This window comes from Piliocolobus tephrosceles, chromosome 2 (genome assembly GCF_002776525.5).
Source record: "Piliocolobus tephrosceles isolate RC106 chromosome 2, ASM277652v3, whole genome shotgun sequence".
Classification (NCBI taxonomy): Eukaryota; Metazoa; Chordata; class Mammalia; order Primates; family Cercopithecidae; genus Piliocolobus; species Piliocolobus tephrosceles.
In genome coordinates this window covers 71,752,194-71,772,874 of record NC_045435.1, presented here as the reverse complement: position 1 = coordinate 71,772,874, position 20,681 = coordinate 71,752,194, and the positions used below count along the sequence as shown (strand labels likewise).

Genomic DNA, 20,681 nt, shown 5'->3' with positions numbered 1-20,681 from the left:
ATTAACTGTGAACTCCTAGAAGGAGCAGACTGCATCTCCATCATTCTTACATCTTTCACACTACATAGCAGAGTGCTGTGGCTAAAAGAGGTACTTAATAGAGCTCTGCGACTTTATTTGACTCCTAGGAAATTATCCTGAAGAAATAACTGGAGTTTGCATCAATATTTTTACACAGAATGGCCTTTGCAATATTATTTATAAGAGACAAAAAACTGGACACCACCAAAGTATGCAACAACCAAAAGTTGAATATCACAGCATATAGGTAATTAGGAAAACAATGTAACCACTAAAAGGCAAATTGTCAGATTACAAAAAGCAGTCTAAAAACAAGTAGAGGGAGTGATACCACAGAAATGGCAGACTAGGGAGCTCCAAGAATTGGTCCCTCCACTGAAGCAACTGTTAAGCTAGCAAAAATTGGAACCAACTTTTTGGAACTCTGGAATTTAAACAAAACCTTACAGAAACTAGGTGAATGCTTAATAAAAAAAAGAAGCCACTCAATTTTGGGGAGAAAGTGTCATGGCATTTCTGATTACCCACCTACCGCACTACATATTCCTCTCAAATGTACAGGGATCTTTTTTTTAAGAGGGACCATATGTTAGACTGCAAAACAAGTCTCAATATGCTTTAAAAGAATGAGCTCCCACAACCACAGCGGAATGAGGCAAGAAATCAGTAACAGAAGAAAAACTAGAAATTTCACAAATATGTGAAAACTGAACTACATACTCTTAACCAATAGGTCAAAACAGAAATCATAAGGGATATTAGAAAATACTTTGAGATAAATTAAAATGAAAGCAGAATATAAGAAAATTTATGAGATGTAATGAAAGCAATGTTCACAGGAAATCTATAGCTGCCAATACCTACACTAATAAAGAAAAAAAATAAATGAAGAAAGGTCTCAAATCCACAACCTAACTTTACTTCCTAAGGAACTAGAAAAATCAGAGCAAACTAAAACAAACAAACAAACAAACAAAAAAAAAAAAAACAAGAAAAGGAAAGAAATAATAAAGATTAGAATGGAGATAAATAAAATAGAGAGTAGAATAACAATAGAAAAAAATCAACAGAACCAGAAATTGATTTTTTGAAAAGATCAACAAAACTGATAAACCTTTAGCTAGAATGACTAAGAAAAAATAGAAAAGGCTCCAATTACTAAATATCAGAAATGAAGGAAGGAACATGTCTACTGACCTTACAGCAATAAAAAAGGTTATAATAGAGTACTATGAACAATTGCATGCCAATATATTGGAGAATCTAGATAAAACATGCAAACTTACGCAAATTGCCTAGAAACAGACAAATCACAAAAACTGACTCAAGAAGAAATAAAAAATATTAACAGATGTATAAGAAGTAAAATGACTGAATCATTAATCAAAGGCTTCCTCAAAAAGAATAGTTTTCACCAGTTCACTCATGAATTTTACCAAACATTTAAATAAACATTAATACCAATCCCTTTCAAATGCTTCCAGAAAAAAAAAAAAAAGTCAAAGAATAGGAGAACACATCCTAACTTATTCCATGAGACCAGTATTACCCTAACACCAAAGCCAAAGACAACACACACACACACACACATACACACACACACACACCAGACTAATATTGCTTATAGAGATGTAAAAATCCTCAACAAAGTACTAACAAATTGAATCCAAAAGCATACTAAAAGGATAATACATCATGGCCAAGTGGGATTTAGTCCAGGAACATAAGGTTGGCCCAACATAAGAAAGTCAATTAATGCAATACATTACATGAATAGAACAATGGGAAAAAAACATGATTATCTCAATTAAAGAAAAGCATTTGACAAAATTCAACATCTTTTCATGATGAAAACATTCAGAACGCTAGCAATAAAAGGGAACTTATTCAACATCATAAAGGGCACTCAGGAAAAAAAAAAAAACCCACAGCTAACACCATACTCAATAGTAGGAGAGTAAAAACTTTCCTTCACAAGATCAGAAACGTGACAAGAATGCCCACTTTCACCACTGCTGTTCATCATTGTACTGGAAGTTCTAGCCAGACAAATTAGGAAAGAAAAAGAAATATTAATAAAAGACATGCAAAGAAAGTGGGAAGGAAGAAGCACAACTAATTTTATTTGCAGATGTCATCATACTGTACATTGGAATCCCAAGAATCCATTAAAACTATTACTAGAGCCAATAAACAAATTTGGCAACATTGAAGGATACAAGATAAACAAAAGCCCATTGTGTTTCTATACATCAGCACTGAACAATCCCAAAGGGAAATAAAAAAATAAATTCCATTTACAGCAACATCCAAAAGAATGAAATACCTAGGAACAAGTTTAAACAAGGAGGTAAAAGGCTTTCTATGCTAAAAATTATAAAACTTTGCTCGAGAAATTAAAGAAGACCTAAATAAATAAAAAGATATTACATGTCTATGGATTAAAAGATTTAATATTGCTAAGGTGACAATATTCCCCAAATTAATCCACAGATTCAGTGAAATCCCAATCAAAATCCTAATAACGTTTTTGCAGAAATGAAAAAGCGGATTCTCAAATTTAGACGGAATGACAAGAGACCCCAAACAGCCAAAACGATATTGAAAAAGAACAAAGCTGGGGGAGTCATATTTCACAATTTCAAAATGTACTATAGTGATCAAAACAGTCTACTGGCATAAGAATAGATGTATAGACTACTGACATAAAATTCAAAGTCCAGAAATAAACCCATATATGTATGGCCAAGTGACTTTCAACAAGAGTGCCAAGCCCACTCAATGGAGAGAAAACAGTCTCTTCGGCAAGTGGTGCTGAGACAACTGGATGCCTACATGCAAAAGCATGATGTTGGAATCTTGCCTCAGTCTATATACAATAATTAACCCAGAATGGATCAGTGGCCTAAACATAAGAGCTAAAACTAGAAAACTCTTTTTTTAAAAATGGCAGAAAGGCGTCATGATATTGGATTAGGCAATGACTTCTTTGTTTGACATCACAAACAAGGGCAACAGAAAATAGACAAATTGGACTACATCATAATTTAAAACCTTGTGCATTAAAGGACACTATCAACAAAGTAAAAAGGCAACACAGGGGATAGGAGCAATACTTGCAAGCCATATATCTGATAAGGAATTGACATCTAGAATCTACAACTCAACAATAAGAAAAACAAATAGATCAAAAAATGAGAAAAGGAATATTACTGAACTATACATTTAAAATGGTTAAGATAAATTATATGATGAGTTTATTTTGCTATTAACACAATTCATAGTTTTTAAAAAATTGGCAAAGAACTTGAATAGACACTTCTCCAAGAAAGATATATTCAAATGACCAACAAGCACATGGAAAGATGCTCAATATTTTTTGTTATTAGGGAAATACAAATCAAAACCATGGTAAGATAAATTTATCTTACTTGGAATTTTAAAAAGGGAAAATAACAATTTTGGCGAGGATGTGGAGAAAACGGAACCCTTGTATATTATAATAAAAATGAAAAATTATGCAGTTGCTGTAGAACATCATTTGGTAGTTAAAAAGTTAAACCCAGAGCTGGGCGCAGTGGCTTAGGCCTGTAATTCCAGCACTTTGGGAGGCTAAGGTGGGCAGATTATGAGGTCAGGAGATTGAGACCACCTTGGCTAACATGGTGAAACCCTATTTCTACTAAAGATACAAAAAATTAGCTGGGCGTGGTGACACGCGCCTGTAATCCCAGCTACTCGGGAGGCTGAGGCAGGAGAATCGCTTGAACCTAGGAGGCAGAGGTTGCCGTGAGCCAAGATTGCGCCACTGCACTCCAGTCTGGGCAACAGAGTGAGATTCTGTCTCAAAAAAAAATTAAACTCAGAATTACTATATGATTCAGCAACTCCAATCCTAGATACACATCCAAAAGAAGTGAAATCAGGTACTGAAAAAAATGCCTGAAATAAATATTCATAGCAGCACTAGTCACAATAGCCAAAGGTAGAAACAACCCAAATGTCCATTGAGGGATAAATGGAGAAACAAATGTTGGTATATCCATACAATGGAATATTCTTCGGCCTAGTACTGATACATGCTACAATATAGATGAATCTAGAAAACATTACAGTATGTGAAAGAAGTTAGACACAAAAGGCCACAAATTCCATGATTCCATTTCTATGAAATATCCAGAAAAGGTAAATCCATAAAGACAATGCAGATTGGTGGTTGCCAGGGACTGAAGGAAGAGTGGGGTGGGGAACGACTGCTTAATTCAGTGGTCCCCAACCTTTTTGGTACCAGGACCAGTTTCATGGAAGACACTTTCCACAGATGGGGTGGGTGGGGGTGGTTTCAGGATGAAACTGTTCCACCTCAGATCATCAGACATTAGATTCTCATAAGGAGTGCACAACCTAGATCCACGCGTGTACAGTTCACAGTAGGGTTTGCACTCCTATGAGAATCCAATGCTGCCGCTGATCTGACAGGAGGTGGAGCTCAGGCAGTAATGCTTATCCACCCTCATCTGTTGCTATGCAGCCTGGTTCCTTACAGGCCACCGCTCATGGCCCATGACCCAGGAGTTGGGGACCCCTGGCTTAACGTATACAGGGTTTCCTTTTGGGGTGATGAAGTTTTGTAAACAGATAAAGGTGGTACTTGCAAAACATTAAGAATATACTAAATGCCACTGATTTGTTCACTTTAAAATGGTTCATTTTGTATTATGTGAGTTTCACTTCCCTTAAAACAAACAATTGTCAGAATACAGCCATAATATTAATTTAAAAAATATTAGAAGAAAGTCATAAACATGTTAGCAACAACGAATTTCTTCATTGTAGAGGTAGGACTGGGTTTGGTTTTCTTCTTTTTCCTGAACTACATTTTGCAAAATTTCTCTTATGAATATTTATGACTCTTAAATAACATCTTCAAAAATCTGTTCCCCTGAACTACATGTTCAGTTAAAGGAAAAAAAGGGTCTCTGATTATAAGCTGTGCTAGGAATGACCTGGTGTGGAGACAGACAAAAAATAAGCATGTCAATTCTAATAGATGTTATATTCAGATCTTGACAGTGACCCTAAGCTGTGTTCTCCTCTTATTATTCCCTAAAAGTTATACAGATATAGAGAAAAAGATGAGATTAGAAGAATAAGTGAACTCTCCCTATTAATTCAGATATGATTGGCTATTTGGACTGTGGATGCTATGAAATGGGGAAGATTCAGAAGAGTGTCCATATCAGTGAGAGAAATTGTAAGGGTGCCATAATAAAGCTGCTTCCACTTGTTGCATGCATATTTGGAAATGAAGATAGAGGCTAAAAGACTGAAGTGGCTGTGGCTGGTCAGGGTGAAGGGAGGGTCATTCTTCAACAGATTACGTAAGTGACAGCAGACAGCTGTTCTACTTCTAATGGGAACTCAGAGTGCTACTTAAATAGTACCCTGAACGCTTCTGCTTCTATATTAGGAAGGACTTAGTACCGAGCGTAGTGGCTTCTCAGATGCAAGTGCAAGGGAGACTTTCACTGTGTCCTTTAAGAATAGCTCAAGTTAAGACTGCGGAACCTACAGACCAGAAGACTCGGAGAAGATTATTTCCAAGCGTGAGGGTTTTGCAACCTTTGATCTAATTAATTATGTTTGAAGAGTCTGGTTTATTTATGAGAGGTGAGCTTTGTAATTGTGACGTTGGGAGCCAAAATATCTTTTCCAAATCTCATTCCAGACCTTCCTGCCAGAGACTCTGGTGCTGGATCACCTTCTGTAACAGACCCACAGAGGCACGCTAGAAGATAACATCAGCCAGATATGAAATCTGTTGTGAATTTGTTCAAACACTCGTGTGCTCAAGCTAAAGGGCAAAGATAGGCATGCGGGTCTGTAAAAGGGGTAATCAGCTCCAGGAGGGCAGGCAGCAATCCTTGGAAGGGGGGCAAAATGGTTGCAGAGTTACATGTGCTTGATCCAGTGCCATGGTGGTGTCCTGCATGCCACCCGGCACACCGGTTAAATCTCCACCACTGGAATGCTCCTTTGCAAGCCCTCTTCAGATAAGAAGGAAAGAATGTAGTAGTTAAGAATCTTATCGTTCAAAATACCTGTCCCCAGGGACCCGCCTGCCAGGATGCACATTCCGGCTGCTGACAAGTCTGCATAGATGTTGGCTTGGTCTCAGGGTCACACATTCTATCATTTAATCGATCTTCACCAAACTGACACCAGACCTGGCGGTGCTTATGCCCTTTTCCACAGGTGACCAAGCACTGTAATGAAAAGCGGAGCCAGTCAGGGTCATTTCTGATCAATGTGTTGTGGTTTCTGGGGTGATTTATTGATGAGTAGGAACAGGTGTGTCCTTTTCCCACAGCAATCCCTCTCCCATAGCAATCTGTAAATATACCAAGCCTCATTATTTTTCCTTTTCGTTCATTTATTCATTCATTCTATAATTATAGTCTCTGGGCCAGTTTCAAGCACAAAATAAACCCAACATAGCACCATACCATAAAATTTGAAAACCAACATCCATCATTTTCTAGCATAGGAGTTAAGAGTGGGAAATTATAAATCAGATCAACCTAGGTTTTATCACTTACATAACCAGGTCACAAGATCTCTCTGAACCTCAATTTTCTTATCTGTAAAATGAGAATTAGTGTCTACTACAAAGGGTTGTGAAGACTAAATGAAACAAATCCAAGTAAAGCTCTTGGCACAATGTTCATTTAATAAATGTTAAACATAATCATCATTTTATCCATACTTATCGTAGAAAATTTGAAAACTATAGAAAAACATAAAAGAAAAAATTATAATGATCCCAAATCTCACTACCCAAGGATAACCATTATCAGTATTTTATTATTTTCTTTCCAGTCTTTCCCAGCAACTTTGGATTGTAGTGAATTTACAGTTTGATCTCCCAACCCGCATTTTATCACATATTGTTGCAAAGGTTTGTTATTTAGTTTGAAATTATACTATGATGCTAGCTATCTAAGAAAAATTTAAACCCACTACTTATTTTCTCTTTTTTAACCAAGTAGTAGAGATTTTTAAGCAAAAGTAATTTGTTAACCTAGAACTAAAGCACTAGGTTTGCAGTTTATTTGTCCAGAAATCAGATACTGTTAATCAAATACACTGTTAATTGACTACCATTTCAGGAACATTAATAGTATCCTTTTCAGATTTATTTGAGGGTGAAAATAAACAGTTAATACTGCACTTATAAGGATGGGATAAGAGCATGGATGTAAGAGCTGTAGCAGGGAAACTTTTCCTTTCCTCATATTCCTGATTCGGCCCATAAAAAAGGAAACTTCTGTTTTGTATTTCTTATTTCCCTTCTTCCCTTTAAGGAAGGCGGAGTGAGTCCCTGCTTGGTAAGAATCTCCTTGGGCTGTGTTAACACTGGGCTATGTTAGTAGTGAGTGCTAATACTATACCACAAAAGCAAGAAAGAGGCTGCATCTTCTTTCTCTTGTTGTCCTGGGACCATCTGTGCTAAGCACTGGAGGTGCTTTATGAAGCCTTGTGCTTCATAAAGTAAAGGATGAAAAAGGCATAAATCTGGAATATTCAGTCTGATCCATTTCTTTTTTTTTTTTTTCTCCCCTGAGTTTTTTTTTTTTTTCTTGCAGTTGGATGGGTAAGTCAGAGAGGTCACTCCCTGGCGTCTAATTCTCTTATTTCAAAGTCAAGGAAGTAGGAAACCTCATGTTGACTTCAGATGTGAGCCAGTATAGCTTTATGATTAATAAATCCATGATTTCCTTTCAGTGACTTAGCTAGGGCTCAAAGAGGAGGGAAGGTGACGGACTGGAACTTCAAAATCACAACAGAAGCTACCACAGTGAGTGATCCAGCCAAGCCCAAAGTGCCTCTGAGGTCACTGGTAGACTAGTTACATCCAGTACTACAGTCATGGTGCAGGCAGAGAACTGGAATTGTTTTCTAAATGGAGACAAGGGAGAAAGGGAAAGGTAGGAGAAAGGTGCACAAGGGTTCACCTTAGAACAGATAGAGAGCACCAGAACTAGAATATGAGAGATGACCTAGGGGAAATAACAGCCCTCCCATATTACCTCTGACCAGTCTCCAGATTTCCACTGTGGACAAGGGAACTCACTGCACCTCTGAATGGTAACTTTCTCTTGATGTGTACATTTGCTGTCATCCAGCACATCATTTCGGGTATTGACACAAATGGCCCTTCTCCTCTGGGTCCCACCGTCACAGCTTTTAGAACACTGCAAGGACAAAAATAAAAATAAAAAATAAATAAAACTGTTGCTAAGTTTCTTATATAGTATGCTCAAGATCTTGGTTATATTGTCTCTTCCAGCTCTTAAGAAACAAACACACAAGCTGGCCAACTCTAGTTGATATTTTGGTGGAGATCTTTTCATGTTATCAGTTTGCTTACCAGGTTTATAATTAAAGTCAATATTAGCTCATTGACATACAAAAGTAAAATTGGAAATGGCTTATGGAGTATGCAAAATAAATCAGTTGAGTTGTTTCACTTCTTTCAATTTTCCACACGTCATGCCCATGTCAGATATTACAAATCAATCATGCTACTCTATTCTGGAAAGCTTGAATGGGGTCAGGCATTACAAATCAATCATGGTCATCTCTTCCACGCAGCCTAAATGGGGCTTACACACCTGCAAGAAGCCACCATCAAGTAATCAGACAGCATCCAAGAAGACTCTTTGAGTGAGAGCCAACTTACTTCAGTCCAGGCAGAATAGCGCCAGCCACCCGTGTTACATTCCCCTGAGCATTTTTCACGGTTGCTTGGTTTGGGATGACTACTGCAGAAACCATCATCAACCTTCTCAGTCTTCCCATCCAGCCTGCTATATTTGGCACAGTAGATGTCTAATGTGCGGTAACCCAAACCACACTGGGCACTACATTCACTCCTGCTGGCCACATGCCACCTATGCAAAAATAATGGGGCAAAACCAACATTTCTGTTAAAAATATATGCCTTATCTATAGTCAACTGGTATTCATAGAAGAGTTGAGTTCTTTTTTCTTTCTTAACTCAAATACCACGAAGCCCAAAGCCACAGTCAGTTACTAAAATCTAATTTTAAACCAACATATCCACATATTTTTCATGGTTGCCAATGTACATACAAGTCACAGAATGACAGCCAGAGGTGTTATCTTTGTGATGATTTTACCCCGATACAGTCAATCTGAAATTCAAGCTACCAAAAGGGGGAAAAAAAAAAGTCAAGTGTATTAAAACCTGTGTACATTATTATCTGTAAATAAAGGCTCTTAAATTCCTTGAAGACATGGACTATATTTTATACAATTCAATTTTACACTTTAAAATTAGATTTGAATCTATAAATCTCTGTCACCTTTGTATCTGTACCACCTATAATGAGATTATGGGGGGACATAGGTATTCCATATGTGATGGCCAATCATCTGGTTCTTTAATACCCTAGGAACATGATCAGCAGTGCTTACATTTAAAAAGAAAACAAATAATATTCTTAAATTAAATAGTATATTCTAAATAAATGTATTTAAAATACCTTAAAATGTATTTTGTTGATTAGATTTAGAAATCCAAAAAGCATGATTTCTTTGTACTCTTCATTGGATTTCACTCTTGACTGTTCACTCTTTACTGCTCAGAAATTGGGTGGTTTGTTGGTTACCAATGTCCTGAGACTACTTCCATGTGTACCTGTCCAGGGTAGAACTCAGGGGAAATAAAAAGAGTTCTGGCCTCATGCTTATCTTGGAATTTCTCATGAATGTCCAAAAGTAGGTCAGAGTTGACCATCTGGCAAGTAAAGTGGGCTATGGAGATTTTCCGATAGAGTGACACCGTATTTGGGGGATTTTGTTCTAACCCGGAACATGTTCAATAAGGAATTGTAAAACAATGCTTTATCTCATCCTGTCACAGTCTAGTGGGGCAAACTCTCACTTCCTTCAGGAAGTGTGGCAAAAATGTGGCCCAATTCAACAGAAGCGTCTGGAACTTTCATCTGCTCTTTGATTCTTGGCTACCTTCTCTTTGCCTTCGTCACCATTTCCTTGTGGAAAGGTTATTTTCCATCCTGGATGAAGAAGGAAGGTGTCCTGCCTCCACAAGACAACACGCCAACAGCTTAGCATGGCAGAGTGGCTCAAGTGCCCCTGACAGTAACATCATCCCCAGAATCTGAGCAGAGAATCTTGAAGAGTCTATGGAAAGGGCAGAGCACTGCCTTAGAAAAGTTCTCAGAATGCTACCCCCTGCTTCGTAGTCTCTCCCTGGATGGTGGTCTTCAATGTTTTGTGTTCATTTAGTTCATTTCAAGGGACATAAAATACAATTATATTTTATTGCTATATTTCAGAAAACCATATTCCAAAGTGTTGTTAATAAGTAGAAACTGAGAACAAAAAGTGTAACCCTGTGTGTTTTTGTTGCAGGGGCAGTTGTGGGATTAAATAATTTTAAGAACTACTGAATTCAAAAGGTTTTATGTATTATAGAACTTCTCAAGGCCTTCAAAATGTTGATCAGCATTATTAATCTCCACATGGGGAAGAAGATTCTTGGTAAGGCTTCTCAGACATACTGGTGTGCCATGGATTGTCTTTCAAAATGAGTGATCCACAACCATGCTTCTTGAAAAGCTATTTCAGAGTTTGACCAATCAGTAACAATCCTCTCTTCAGTCTTTCAGTTTTGGACACAGCTACTTGACAATAATTACTATACATCAAGGTTATATTGACTGTCACTTTGATAGATGCAAGATAGAACATCTTATTTATAGGCTTGGTTTGTGTCTGTGTAGTTTTCAGTGAACAATTTTATTTTCCCAACAATCTATACAGGCCAGTAAGATACGTGTCTGAATGCTGACAAATAGGCATGATCTTCTGGTTAATTTCAGGAATGAGCAAGCACCTGTCTAAGGAGGCCTTGGAAACTAATCCTAAACTCCTGGGTTTTCTTTGCATTTTAAAATTCCTAACCCTATGGTCTTTACATCTACCAAAAGACCTGGACATAATCCCTTTGCCTTTTCTTTAATTAGAGGTGCTATTATTACCATTGGAGCCTATGATATGACCTGCTGTCCTTGTTTGGTCTGAGTAGAGTATATATAAAAGCTAAATGTTAAAAAAAATAGTGACTTTCTCCAAATCGGAAATTTAGAATTTAGAATAGCTTAGTATGCGAGCATACCTACAGTATGAAATAAAAAGAACTGAAGCCCTGCTTACACCTAGGTATTATAACGTTATTTTTAATAAAAATCCAGAGGATGAACTATGGAATCAGAAAGACCTGGATGTGAGTGCCAATTAAGTGACCCTAGTTGAGTCACTTAACTTCACTAAGCCTCAGTTTCCTCATCTGTGAAATAGAGGGAAACAGAATCTATTTCACTGGGATATTTGGGGGATTGAGTGAGGTAAGGCATGTGTAGCATTTCACACATATGGCAGACATTCAAGAAAAGTAGTTATTCCTGTTATAATTTATTATTATTATTATCCTTATCCTTGGTGTTTCATTCTCCAACCAAGTTTTAAGTATCAGGTAACTCCACATAAATCAATGAGCAGAAATCTATTTGAGATCTTTTGCATCATTTTACACAAAAACTCATGGTTTCAAGGGTACCTTTTAATGTATTAGCTCTGTAAGCACTGTTTAAATTTTATGTCTAAAGGCTGCCAATGCAGGAGAAATTTTGGAGAACATCACATAAGCCAGCATCATCACAAATTAAATAGTGGCTCACTTTGGAATCTGCTCAAAGTGAAAAATATGTTTTCAAAATAACAGCTCAAACATTATCTCCACCCTCAAATTGGTGCTCCATGGGTAAACTTAAAAAGAGGGTTCTTAAATAAGTATTTATTTTTATGATCGCATTCAATTATTCGCAATGCTATGTATAAATTCACCATCTTTGTGATCATAGGAGCACACTTAGCACTGCAGGCAGGAGTTCTGCTGTATCTATAGTTATCATCAGAGACTCAACCAGTCCTGTTCTGATTCTATCAGTGGAGAAAAAACAGGTAAGGGGCTCCAAGCAAGGTAGGGAACAGGGATGGGGCAAAAAAACTCATGGGAATTATTTCTTTTCACAAAGGAAGAGAAGCTACCCAGAATAGAATCCACGAGTACCACCTCATCATTATAACTGAATTAAGAACAAAAACAACTTTCTCCTAGGGTTTAAGCACAGGATCTAGGTGCAGACTGACCACATTTAGATTTCCGTCACTCCACTAACTAATTGTGTGAGCTTAGGCAATTTGCTTAATGACTCTCAGCCTCTATTTTCCTTATTTGTAAAATGGTAATAATAATAATATATAACATTGTAATGTTTGAAGAATTGGTAGGCTATTAATTATATTGACAGGATAATAGATAATGGGATAATATAAGAACTATCCTGTTAGTAAAAAAATATTAATAGGATAATACATAACTGTTAAAAAATAGTTCTTAGTAAATGGTTGACTCTATTACCATAACCATTATAGAGTACTGGGGAATATAGTGATAATTTGATATAAGTCTACTCAGAAAATGTCACTATTCTCAATTGATTAAGGTTATGCCTCAAGGAATCTATCCAACAATTCATTTTTTCCCCAAACTTTAGTGATTAATTCAGTTTATCAGTTAATTAACTAATTATTTTTTCCTGAATAGACTTTAACTTAATTCAATTGGCTGAAACAGTGGGTTTATATGGACACTATCTACAACAAGAATATTGCCTAGTATAAATGTCTGCCTTTTAATGTCTTCTTGTTTTTTTTTTCACAATGACTTTTGTCAATATATTTTGGCAAGTCAATTTCAGTAGGGCAATGAGCTAGAAAGTCAGTGACACTGGGTAGAGGCTAGACAGATCCTGGGCTTTGAAGTCAGAGCCTTCAGTCAGAACTGGCAAAAATATGACATTCATACCATAGCTCCTCTCACTCCCATGGCAGACATTAGTAGTCAATCTCAGAACTCCTCTGTTTTCTCAGAGCCCCAGGTAGGCCTTATAATCTGCACTAAAGCACTACAGGCAGCCAATACCCTTTGATTGGATTTGGCATTGTAATGTGGAACCTTCAAAATGCTTAAGCATTTACTTTTCGGCTTACAAATTGTGAGACCTTAACACATTCCCATACTACTCTCCACTGAATTTCCCTTCTTAAAAGGAGGATAAAACAGCAACTCACCTTAACTGCATTTAACTGTCATGCAGACTATACAATGCAAGCACCGACTACTTAATATTTCAATATGACGCAGTCAACCTTGCAGGCAAATAGAAAAGCTTCAGAATGCTCTACCCACCCAGTATTTCCTGCCTTGGATTTTACACTTTTCTTAAACGCAGAATTGTTTGAATATCTCAGACATCTGTATATACATTTTCTTCTTGTTTCTTCCATGATGCTACCTTAGTGCACTGCAACTGTCATGTGTGTAGGAGTTCTTCTACTAGGAGGTATACACTCTAGGTAGATATAGGTCATTATGGGTACTTCGAGGGACGAGGTTCTCCCCCTTTTCTTTTGGCTTTCAAAACAAGTTTTCACATACAATGTGACTCAATCATAATGCTAATACCTACCCAACAAGTTGTGAGGATCAACTGAGAATGTTTTTTTTTGGCAAGTGCCATACTCTATTAGCTATTTTTAATTCTTAGATGAATAAGAAATCTGCACATGTATGTCTTGGATAATCAGTTCCAGAGGGATGGAGAACTGGTTAAGGCTTATTTCACTGAAACACAAGAAAGGGGAACTAAAGACCAGCATCCCCTCCTTTTGCTTCTCCTGCTGGGACCTCCTGCAAGACTCTCACAATTCAGTAATAAATGTCTTGAGAAAACAGTGGCCCACCTCAGGTCACAGTCTGTGCCGCAGGGTTCAGTAATGGGTCCAGGCTGGGGGAGTCGATCACATCTTTGATCAGAAACAGTAAGCTGATCAGATTCCCTGGTGCAAACAAGTTTTCGTTTCCGTTCCCCTAAGCAGAGAGGGAAAAAAAAAATTATTCAGGGAAAACAATCTATTCCAAAAACTATTTAGACCCCAGATTGGCAAGTATTTTCTCTAAAGAGCTAGATAGTAAATATCTTCAGAGCATATGATCTCCGTTACACTATTCAACCCTGACCTTACAGGGCAAAAGCAGCCATTCAAAGTCAATACATAAACAAAATTGGCATGGCTGTGTTCCAATAAAACTTTATTTGTAAAAGTAGGTAGCCCGGGCGCAGTGGCTCACACCTGCAATCCCAGCACTTTGGGAGGCTGAGGTGGATGGATCATCTGAGGTCAGGTGTTCAAGAATAGCCTGGCTAACATGGTGAAACCCATTCTCTACTGAAAATACAAAAATTAGCCAGGCATGGTGGCATGTACCTGTAATCCCAGCTACTCGGGAGACAGAGGCATGAGAATTGCTTGAACCCAGGAGGTGGAGGTTGCAGTGAGCTGAGATTATGCCACTCTGCACTCCAGCCTGGGTGACATAGCAAGACTCCATCTCAAAAAAAAAAAAAAGAAGAAGAAAAGAAAAGAAAAAAAAAGTAGGCAGTGGGCTGGATTTGACCTACTGGCTGTGGTTTGCTGACTCCTCATTTAGACAAAAGAAAACAAAATAAATAACATATGCTGTGACTACTAAAACCATGCCTCTGGAAAATTACAATGGCAGAGGTGATTTTTGCTTGGTTTTACACATGTGTACAAAAATTTCTTAGGATTAAGAAACTAAAATTTCCTGAATCCCTTCAAAAGTTCAACTTCCCAGTCAAAAATAATCAGACACATTCAAAGAAAAGAGATTAGAGAATGTATGCAAATAGAAGAGTTTTCAGTTTGCATGTATTTGGCTGTTATTAAAAAAAAAAAAAAAAAAAAAAAGATAAAAAAACTTCTCAAATCCCCAGAACTCAAATTCAAAGCAGATACCTTGGCAGGGTTTACTACATGCTTGCCACGGCCCATGACTGTTCCAGTAAAACTGCTGAGGTTTATCTTCAATTGGAATATTGAAAGAATAGCGTACATCGGGGTTGTATAACTTTCCCACCGATAAAACCTAGAATGTGTGGACAAAACAGAAAGGAATTGGGTGGGCTTGGTGATGCCAAGCAGAAGACAAGGGTGGTGGGCTCATGGACAAGTTTTCACCTGAAGCAAAAGTTCTTGCTCAATGCGATCTGTTGAGTTAATTCTTTCTACGGCAGTCTCGGATCCACTGTACTCTACCACAGCATTCCCAATGCGGATTTCCCTTTTGGCCATTGTGACAACAAAGTTTCCATTTAGCAAGAATTCACCTTTACTGCTTGATAAAGCTGTAGGTGAGGAAAGAGAATAATACATTGATCTGCTGTCAATGACTAGCTGTTTGAAATATGAAGTAACATCTGGATAGGCAGAGAGTTGCTGTGCACAGAATGGGGACTTTTGAGCCAGACAGGCATGGCTTCAAGTCCTAAGTTTGCCACTTGCCAGCTGTATGGCCTTGGGAATCATTTTCCATCCATCTCCATTTCTTTATCTCTAAAGTGGAGATAAAAGCACCTACTCCCTCGTGGTATCTGTGAAAAATAAAATGTAACCTAGGTGTCCTAATAAACCTTGAGCTTGTTATATGAGACTCATAGTTACAGAATTATAGATGGAAGCAAAAGTGTTGCTATGATTTGAAAATATGTATTAGTGAACTGAACACTCATAAAATTGATTCCTACACAAATCTATATATATTAGAATTAGTCAAGCCTGTTGAATCTTTGTTAAGTCTTCTTTGTCGGACAGATGTTGAAATTTGAAAATCCATGGTTAATATGATGCTCAAAGGTCTCCTTTTCAGTGTAGCTCACTGTGGTAGCCAGCCTCAAATATGGCCCCAATGAGCCTTGCTGCATGGTATTCACACTGTGTGGCATCCCCTCCTACATTCAATAGGAATGACTGCAATCACTAGCATAATGCAGGAACAACAGAACCTGACTTCTGAGGCAAGGCCAAAGGCACGGTGGCTCTGCCTTGCTCTTCCTTGGACCTCTGATTCTGGAAGAAGCCAGCTGCCATGTTTTGAGGATACTAAAGAACCCACAGAGAGGCCTGTAAGTAGCAGGGAAGTACTGATTCCTTCTGCCAGCAGCCTCTGACTGAGTAATATGGGAAGTGGATTATCCAGCCCTAGTTCAGCCTTCAGATAATACCACATTCCTAACTGTCATCTTGACTGCAACCTCATGAGAGACTTCAAGATAGAAACACCCATGTATGCTGCTCCCAACTTTCTTACAAGAGAAACTGAGAGATAGGATATATTTGTTGTTCTAAGCCACTATGTCCTGAGATAATTCGTTACACGTAAAAGATTAATACACCTACATAGACCATTATTTCTAAACCTGCAACTGCCTCCCATTGTTAGCACAGATTACATACTTTCTATTCCCTTTCTCACCTGAATTTTTCTCCATGGCACTTTGTTTGTACTCTCTTCCCAAACAAGAATGTAAGACCCATGATGGTAAGAAATGTTGGGAGCATTTTATTCACTACTATATCCCAGTTTCTGAAAGAGCACATGGCAGGTGCTTAGTAAATATGTATCTTTGGGGAAGAACGAATAAATCTACTCTGGATCTTGCAAAAGATGAAAAAAATCAGTGATGCTGAAAAAGTGATATTGGAGAACTGCTTGAATCGAGTACCAAAATGTTGGCCAAATGAGAACCTGGCAGAGTTAGACCAGTTATAGAATCTAAAATAGTCAAACCCATAGAAGCAGAGATTAGAGTGGTAAATGACAGGGGCAGGAAGGAGAGGGGGATGGGGAGACGCTGGTCAAAGATACAAAGATTCAGTTATGCAAGATGAATACATTCTGGAGATCTAGCATACAGCAATGTGACTATAGTTAACCTTACTGTATTGCATACTTGAAATTTGCTTAAAGGGTAGATTATAAGTGTTGAAAGAAAGAAAGAGAGTGGGAGAGAGAAAGAAGAAAGAAAGGAAAAGAGAGACAGAAAGAAAGAAAAGGAAAGAGGAAGGAAGGAGGGAAGGAAAGAAAAAAGAAAACAAAAGGAAATGATAACTATGTGGGTGACATATATGTTAATTAGATTGGTTTTGGTGATTATTTCACAGTGCATAGGAGTATTAAAAAAACTTAAGTTGAACACCTTAAATATATGCAATTTTTATTTGTCAAGTATCCCTCAATGAAGCTGAAAAAAGAAACAGGAAAGAAAATTGACAAGGAGGATGAGACAACAGCTGCTTCAGAAGACATTATTTATTTATTAAAAGGTCAAGAGAGCTTATTGGGAAAGTAAATCTCTAGAAAGCTTTTCAAAAATTGACTCCCTTTCAGATTTTACTGTTAAATTCAGACTTTCAGTCAAGAATATACTACTTTGCTATTATGTGACTTGATATGAAAAATGTATGTAAAAATATTTATCAATTGCTTTACTCTTTTCAAAACCTTGGCATGATTGAAATGAAGATGTAATTTTGTTGATGGTCAAATACAAATAAATTTATTTTCATAATTTTGGATTAATTTCTCAAGATAAAATCTCAATCATATCTTTTCCTTTTAGTATTTAATACAAAATTTTGATAGCACTGCTTTTTTCTCTCCTGGTACCACTGCTCCTTGAATACATCCTCCCAAGTATTGGGCTTGACATGAAGCAGATATTTAATAAAATCAGAGCTATTAAAAATGTGGGCTCTGAACAAACACTAGAGAAAGGTCCTCTTACCATCTGTGATTTGTGCAACAGTAGCAAATTTTAGTAGTAAGGATGCCCTTGAAAGGTACTTAGGTGAATAAAAGGAACAAGGACATTTAACACACAGATGGCAAATAATTTTCATCCCCAGTGCCAATGTCAATCAACTGGTACCAGCTGCCCAAGAAACCATGCTGAACATGATTCACAGATAGCATCATGTCTTAGCATCATATTGATGATATCTGTTTTGGTTGTAGAATGAGGAGTGGCTAAGATGTCTTAGGTGTTAGCCAGATCCTAACTCATCTTTCATTGATGTGGGCCATCTCACCAATGTAGGTGATACATTATCTTTCACCACTCAGGAGAGAAGCAATGTGTACATAAAAGAGGTTCCAAGGATTTAGGTTAAGTAAATATTATACCCGTACGTGGATATTAAAGAGGACTGAGATGAAGCTCTGAATATTTGTGGTTCAGCAGCAGTAGGATCCTTATTTTCATAGACATGGGAACCTCATAGAGTTCATGCAATTGGACACTACTGACGCAGGGCTACTCGTTCCAGGATTAGGAATTAACTGCATTGAATTATGTTCCTAATCCAGCACTTCATTTACCAGAATTCTCACCTATGTAAACAACATTTGGCCCCAAGAAAAGAATAAGGTGCCTTCATTTGAAATGATTGGAAAGAAAGTGGTGATGCAGGGAAAAGTCAAGATTAGCTTTTAAAAGGATAAAATACCCTCCAACTTCTTGGCTCCAAATCCTTTGGTAGTCACCACTACCTATAAGATAGTTCGACCTCCTTAGCATAACCTCCCTGTAACTTTACAAATCTTATTTTCAACTATCTTCCTAGTCTCACCGTTCACTCCCACCAATAAACCTAAATTTCAAGTCCTGTATATTTCCAGGTCAGCCATATATCATTCTACACGGTGGTAGTAAAGTGAAGTGGTTAAGTGTGTAGCATCTGAAGTCAGACCAATAAGGATACCAATCTCTCCCATTTTCTATTTGTAACAACTTGGATAAATTACTTAACCTCTCTAAGCCTCAGTTTCTTCCTCTGTATAATGAGTTTCTTATAGGATTGTTATATGGATTAAATAAGAATCCATATGAGCTTTAGCTTCTGGCAGATCAAAATGCCTTTGTATGTACTGTCTCCTTATCACACCTGTCTAAGGTAGGGTCTATTATAGAAGCCTAATTTATGGGTGAGAAAAGCATAACTTAAAATAGTTAATTTCCCAAGACCAGGTGGCTCCTAATCATGGAAATCCATCTCCATAGTCTATAAACTACTAAAATTTTCCAAGAAGGGGGTCAACAAATGTTTGTTAAATGAGTAAATGAGTTCATGCATTCGTTCTCTTGTATACAAATAGAAACTAAGTATGTTTGTGTTGTAGATTTTCTTAAATGTAAATTGTTCATTTTGTTACACTGCATGAGCCCTTGAGCAAAGCAGCCATTTAAAAATCCACTTTTTCTACTAATTGACATTGGAAACTACCAAAGGTGGGAGGGTAAAAGGAGGATAAGGGTTGAAAAATTACCTATTGGGTACAGTGTTCATTATTTGGGTAATGGGGTACACTAAAAGCTCAGACTTCAGCACTACCCAATATATGCATGTAAGAAACCTGTAGTCCTACACCTTAAATAAATAAAATGATAAAATAAAAATAAAAATTTACTTTTATAAGCCCAAGAGAGATCCCAACCCATAGTAGGTGCTCAATCGATGATGCTGAAAGAATAAGTGATTGATGGAGTCTGACACTCATGACAAGGAGGATAGAGTACTTCCAGCCAAATGACTCTTTTTCAGTCAGTGTAAACCTCTGACAACCTTGTCTTGCCTGTAGCTCCTGCAGCGTGAGATCCACCAGCCATGAAAGAGGCAGGAGTTTCAATGGGTCACTGAAGCTGAGGTTGTTTAGGTTGTTTCCGTGGCACCTCGGGCATCCTGAGGCTGCTCCCTAATGCGGGTCATTCAAATGGTGACAGTATGATGAGCTGTCAACAAAATCACCCAATTCTTTCAAATGAAGTTGCATGCTAGTTACCCGGCTGATGTCTTGCTAAAAAGGGGGAAGTAAAATGTCCCATGCTGGTTCTGTAAATCAGGTGATAATCCAGTGTGGTTATATGCAAAGAGTGATAGTCTGTTCTGGGTTAATTTGGGGGGCTTTTCCAATGTCTCCAGGCTTCCTTTCATGCTTTGCTGACTCAGGGTATTTCACCCTTCAGTGCATATTCTTTATTCCAGTAGATGTGAGTAGGGAGAAAGAGAGGAGCACAAATGATATAGGATTCCTCTTACGATCTGCCCTGATAAACAGTTTGGCCGCAGACATCCTCAAAATCATCAGATGAAAAAAAAATTCCTATTTTATCTTGCACCGCATCGATTCCCATCTTCCAATTGCCACAATTAAGTAAGAGCTAAGTGCACTGGAGACTAATAAGTATCACAGAAATGGTTACTTTTTCTTCTAAAGGGATATGAACATGGTGGCCCTGGGTACAACTTGGCTTTAGCCGAACAGTAGGAAGGGGTCCACGTGAAAGGATGACCTTTGACAGGGAGGCTTTCTGCTTTGGTACTTTGTGAAACAAATAGTTTCCTGAAAACAAGAGCCTAATGCCCAACCTCCCACTAATGCGATTAAGGGAGCTAATTTCCTGGGTTGGTTTCCCTCCCATTGCACCCATCAGAGCTGGGTTGCTACAAAAGGCCCTCTCTCCTGGAAATCTCTCCCTCCCAGAATACGCAGAAAAGCATGGCTTGGCTCACATGAAAACACACACACACACACACACACACACACACACACACACACACACACA

At 37.8% G+C, this 20,681-nt stretch overlaps 1 protein-coding gene across 2 annotated transcripts in view; it reads right to left on the bottom strand.

Moving 5' to 3' along the window:
- Positions 1-20,681, bottom strand: part of ADAMTS9 (ADAM metallopeptidase with thrombospondin type 1 motif 9) — a 192,312-nt gene that overhangs the window by 110,374 nt on the left and 61,257 nt on the right. For both annotated transcript variants that reach the window (XM_023200389.2, XM_023200398.2), the window contains 6 exons: positions 15,238-15,404; positions 15,016-15,145; positions 13,939-14,065; positions 8,765-8,975; positions 8,112-8,276; positions 6,123-6,287 (listed from right to left, as the gene is read on the bottom strand). In XM_023200389.2, the coding sequence (XP_023056157.1) occupies positions 6,123-6,287; positions 8,112-8,276; positions 8,765-8,975; positions 13,939-14,065; positions 15,016-15,145; positions 15,238-15,404 (965 nt within the window). The remainder of the gene's footprint in view (positions 1-6,122; positions 6,288-8,111; positions 8,277-8,764; positions 8,976-13,938; positions 14,066-15,015; positions 15,146-15,237; positions 15,405-20,681) is intronic.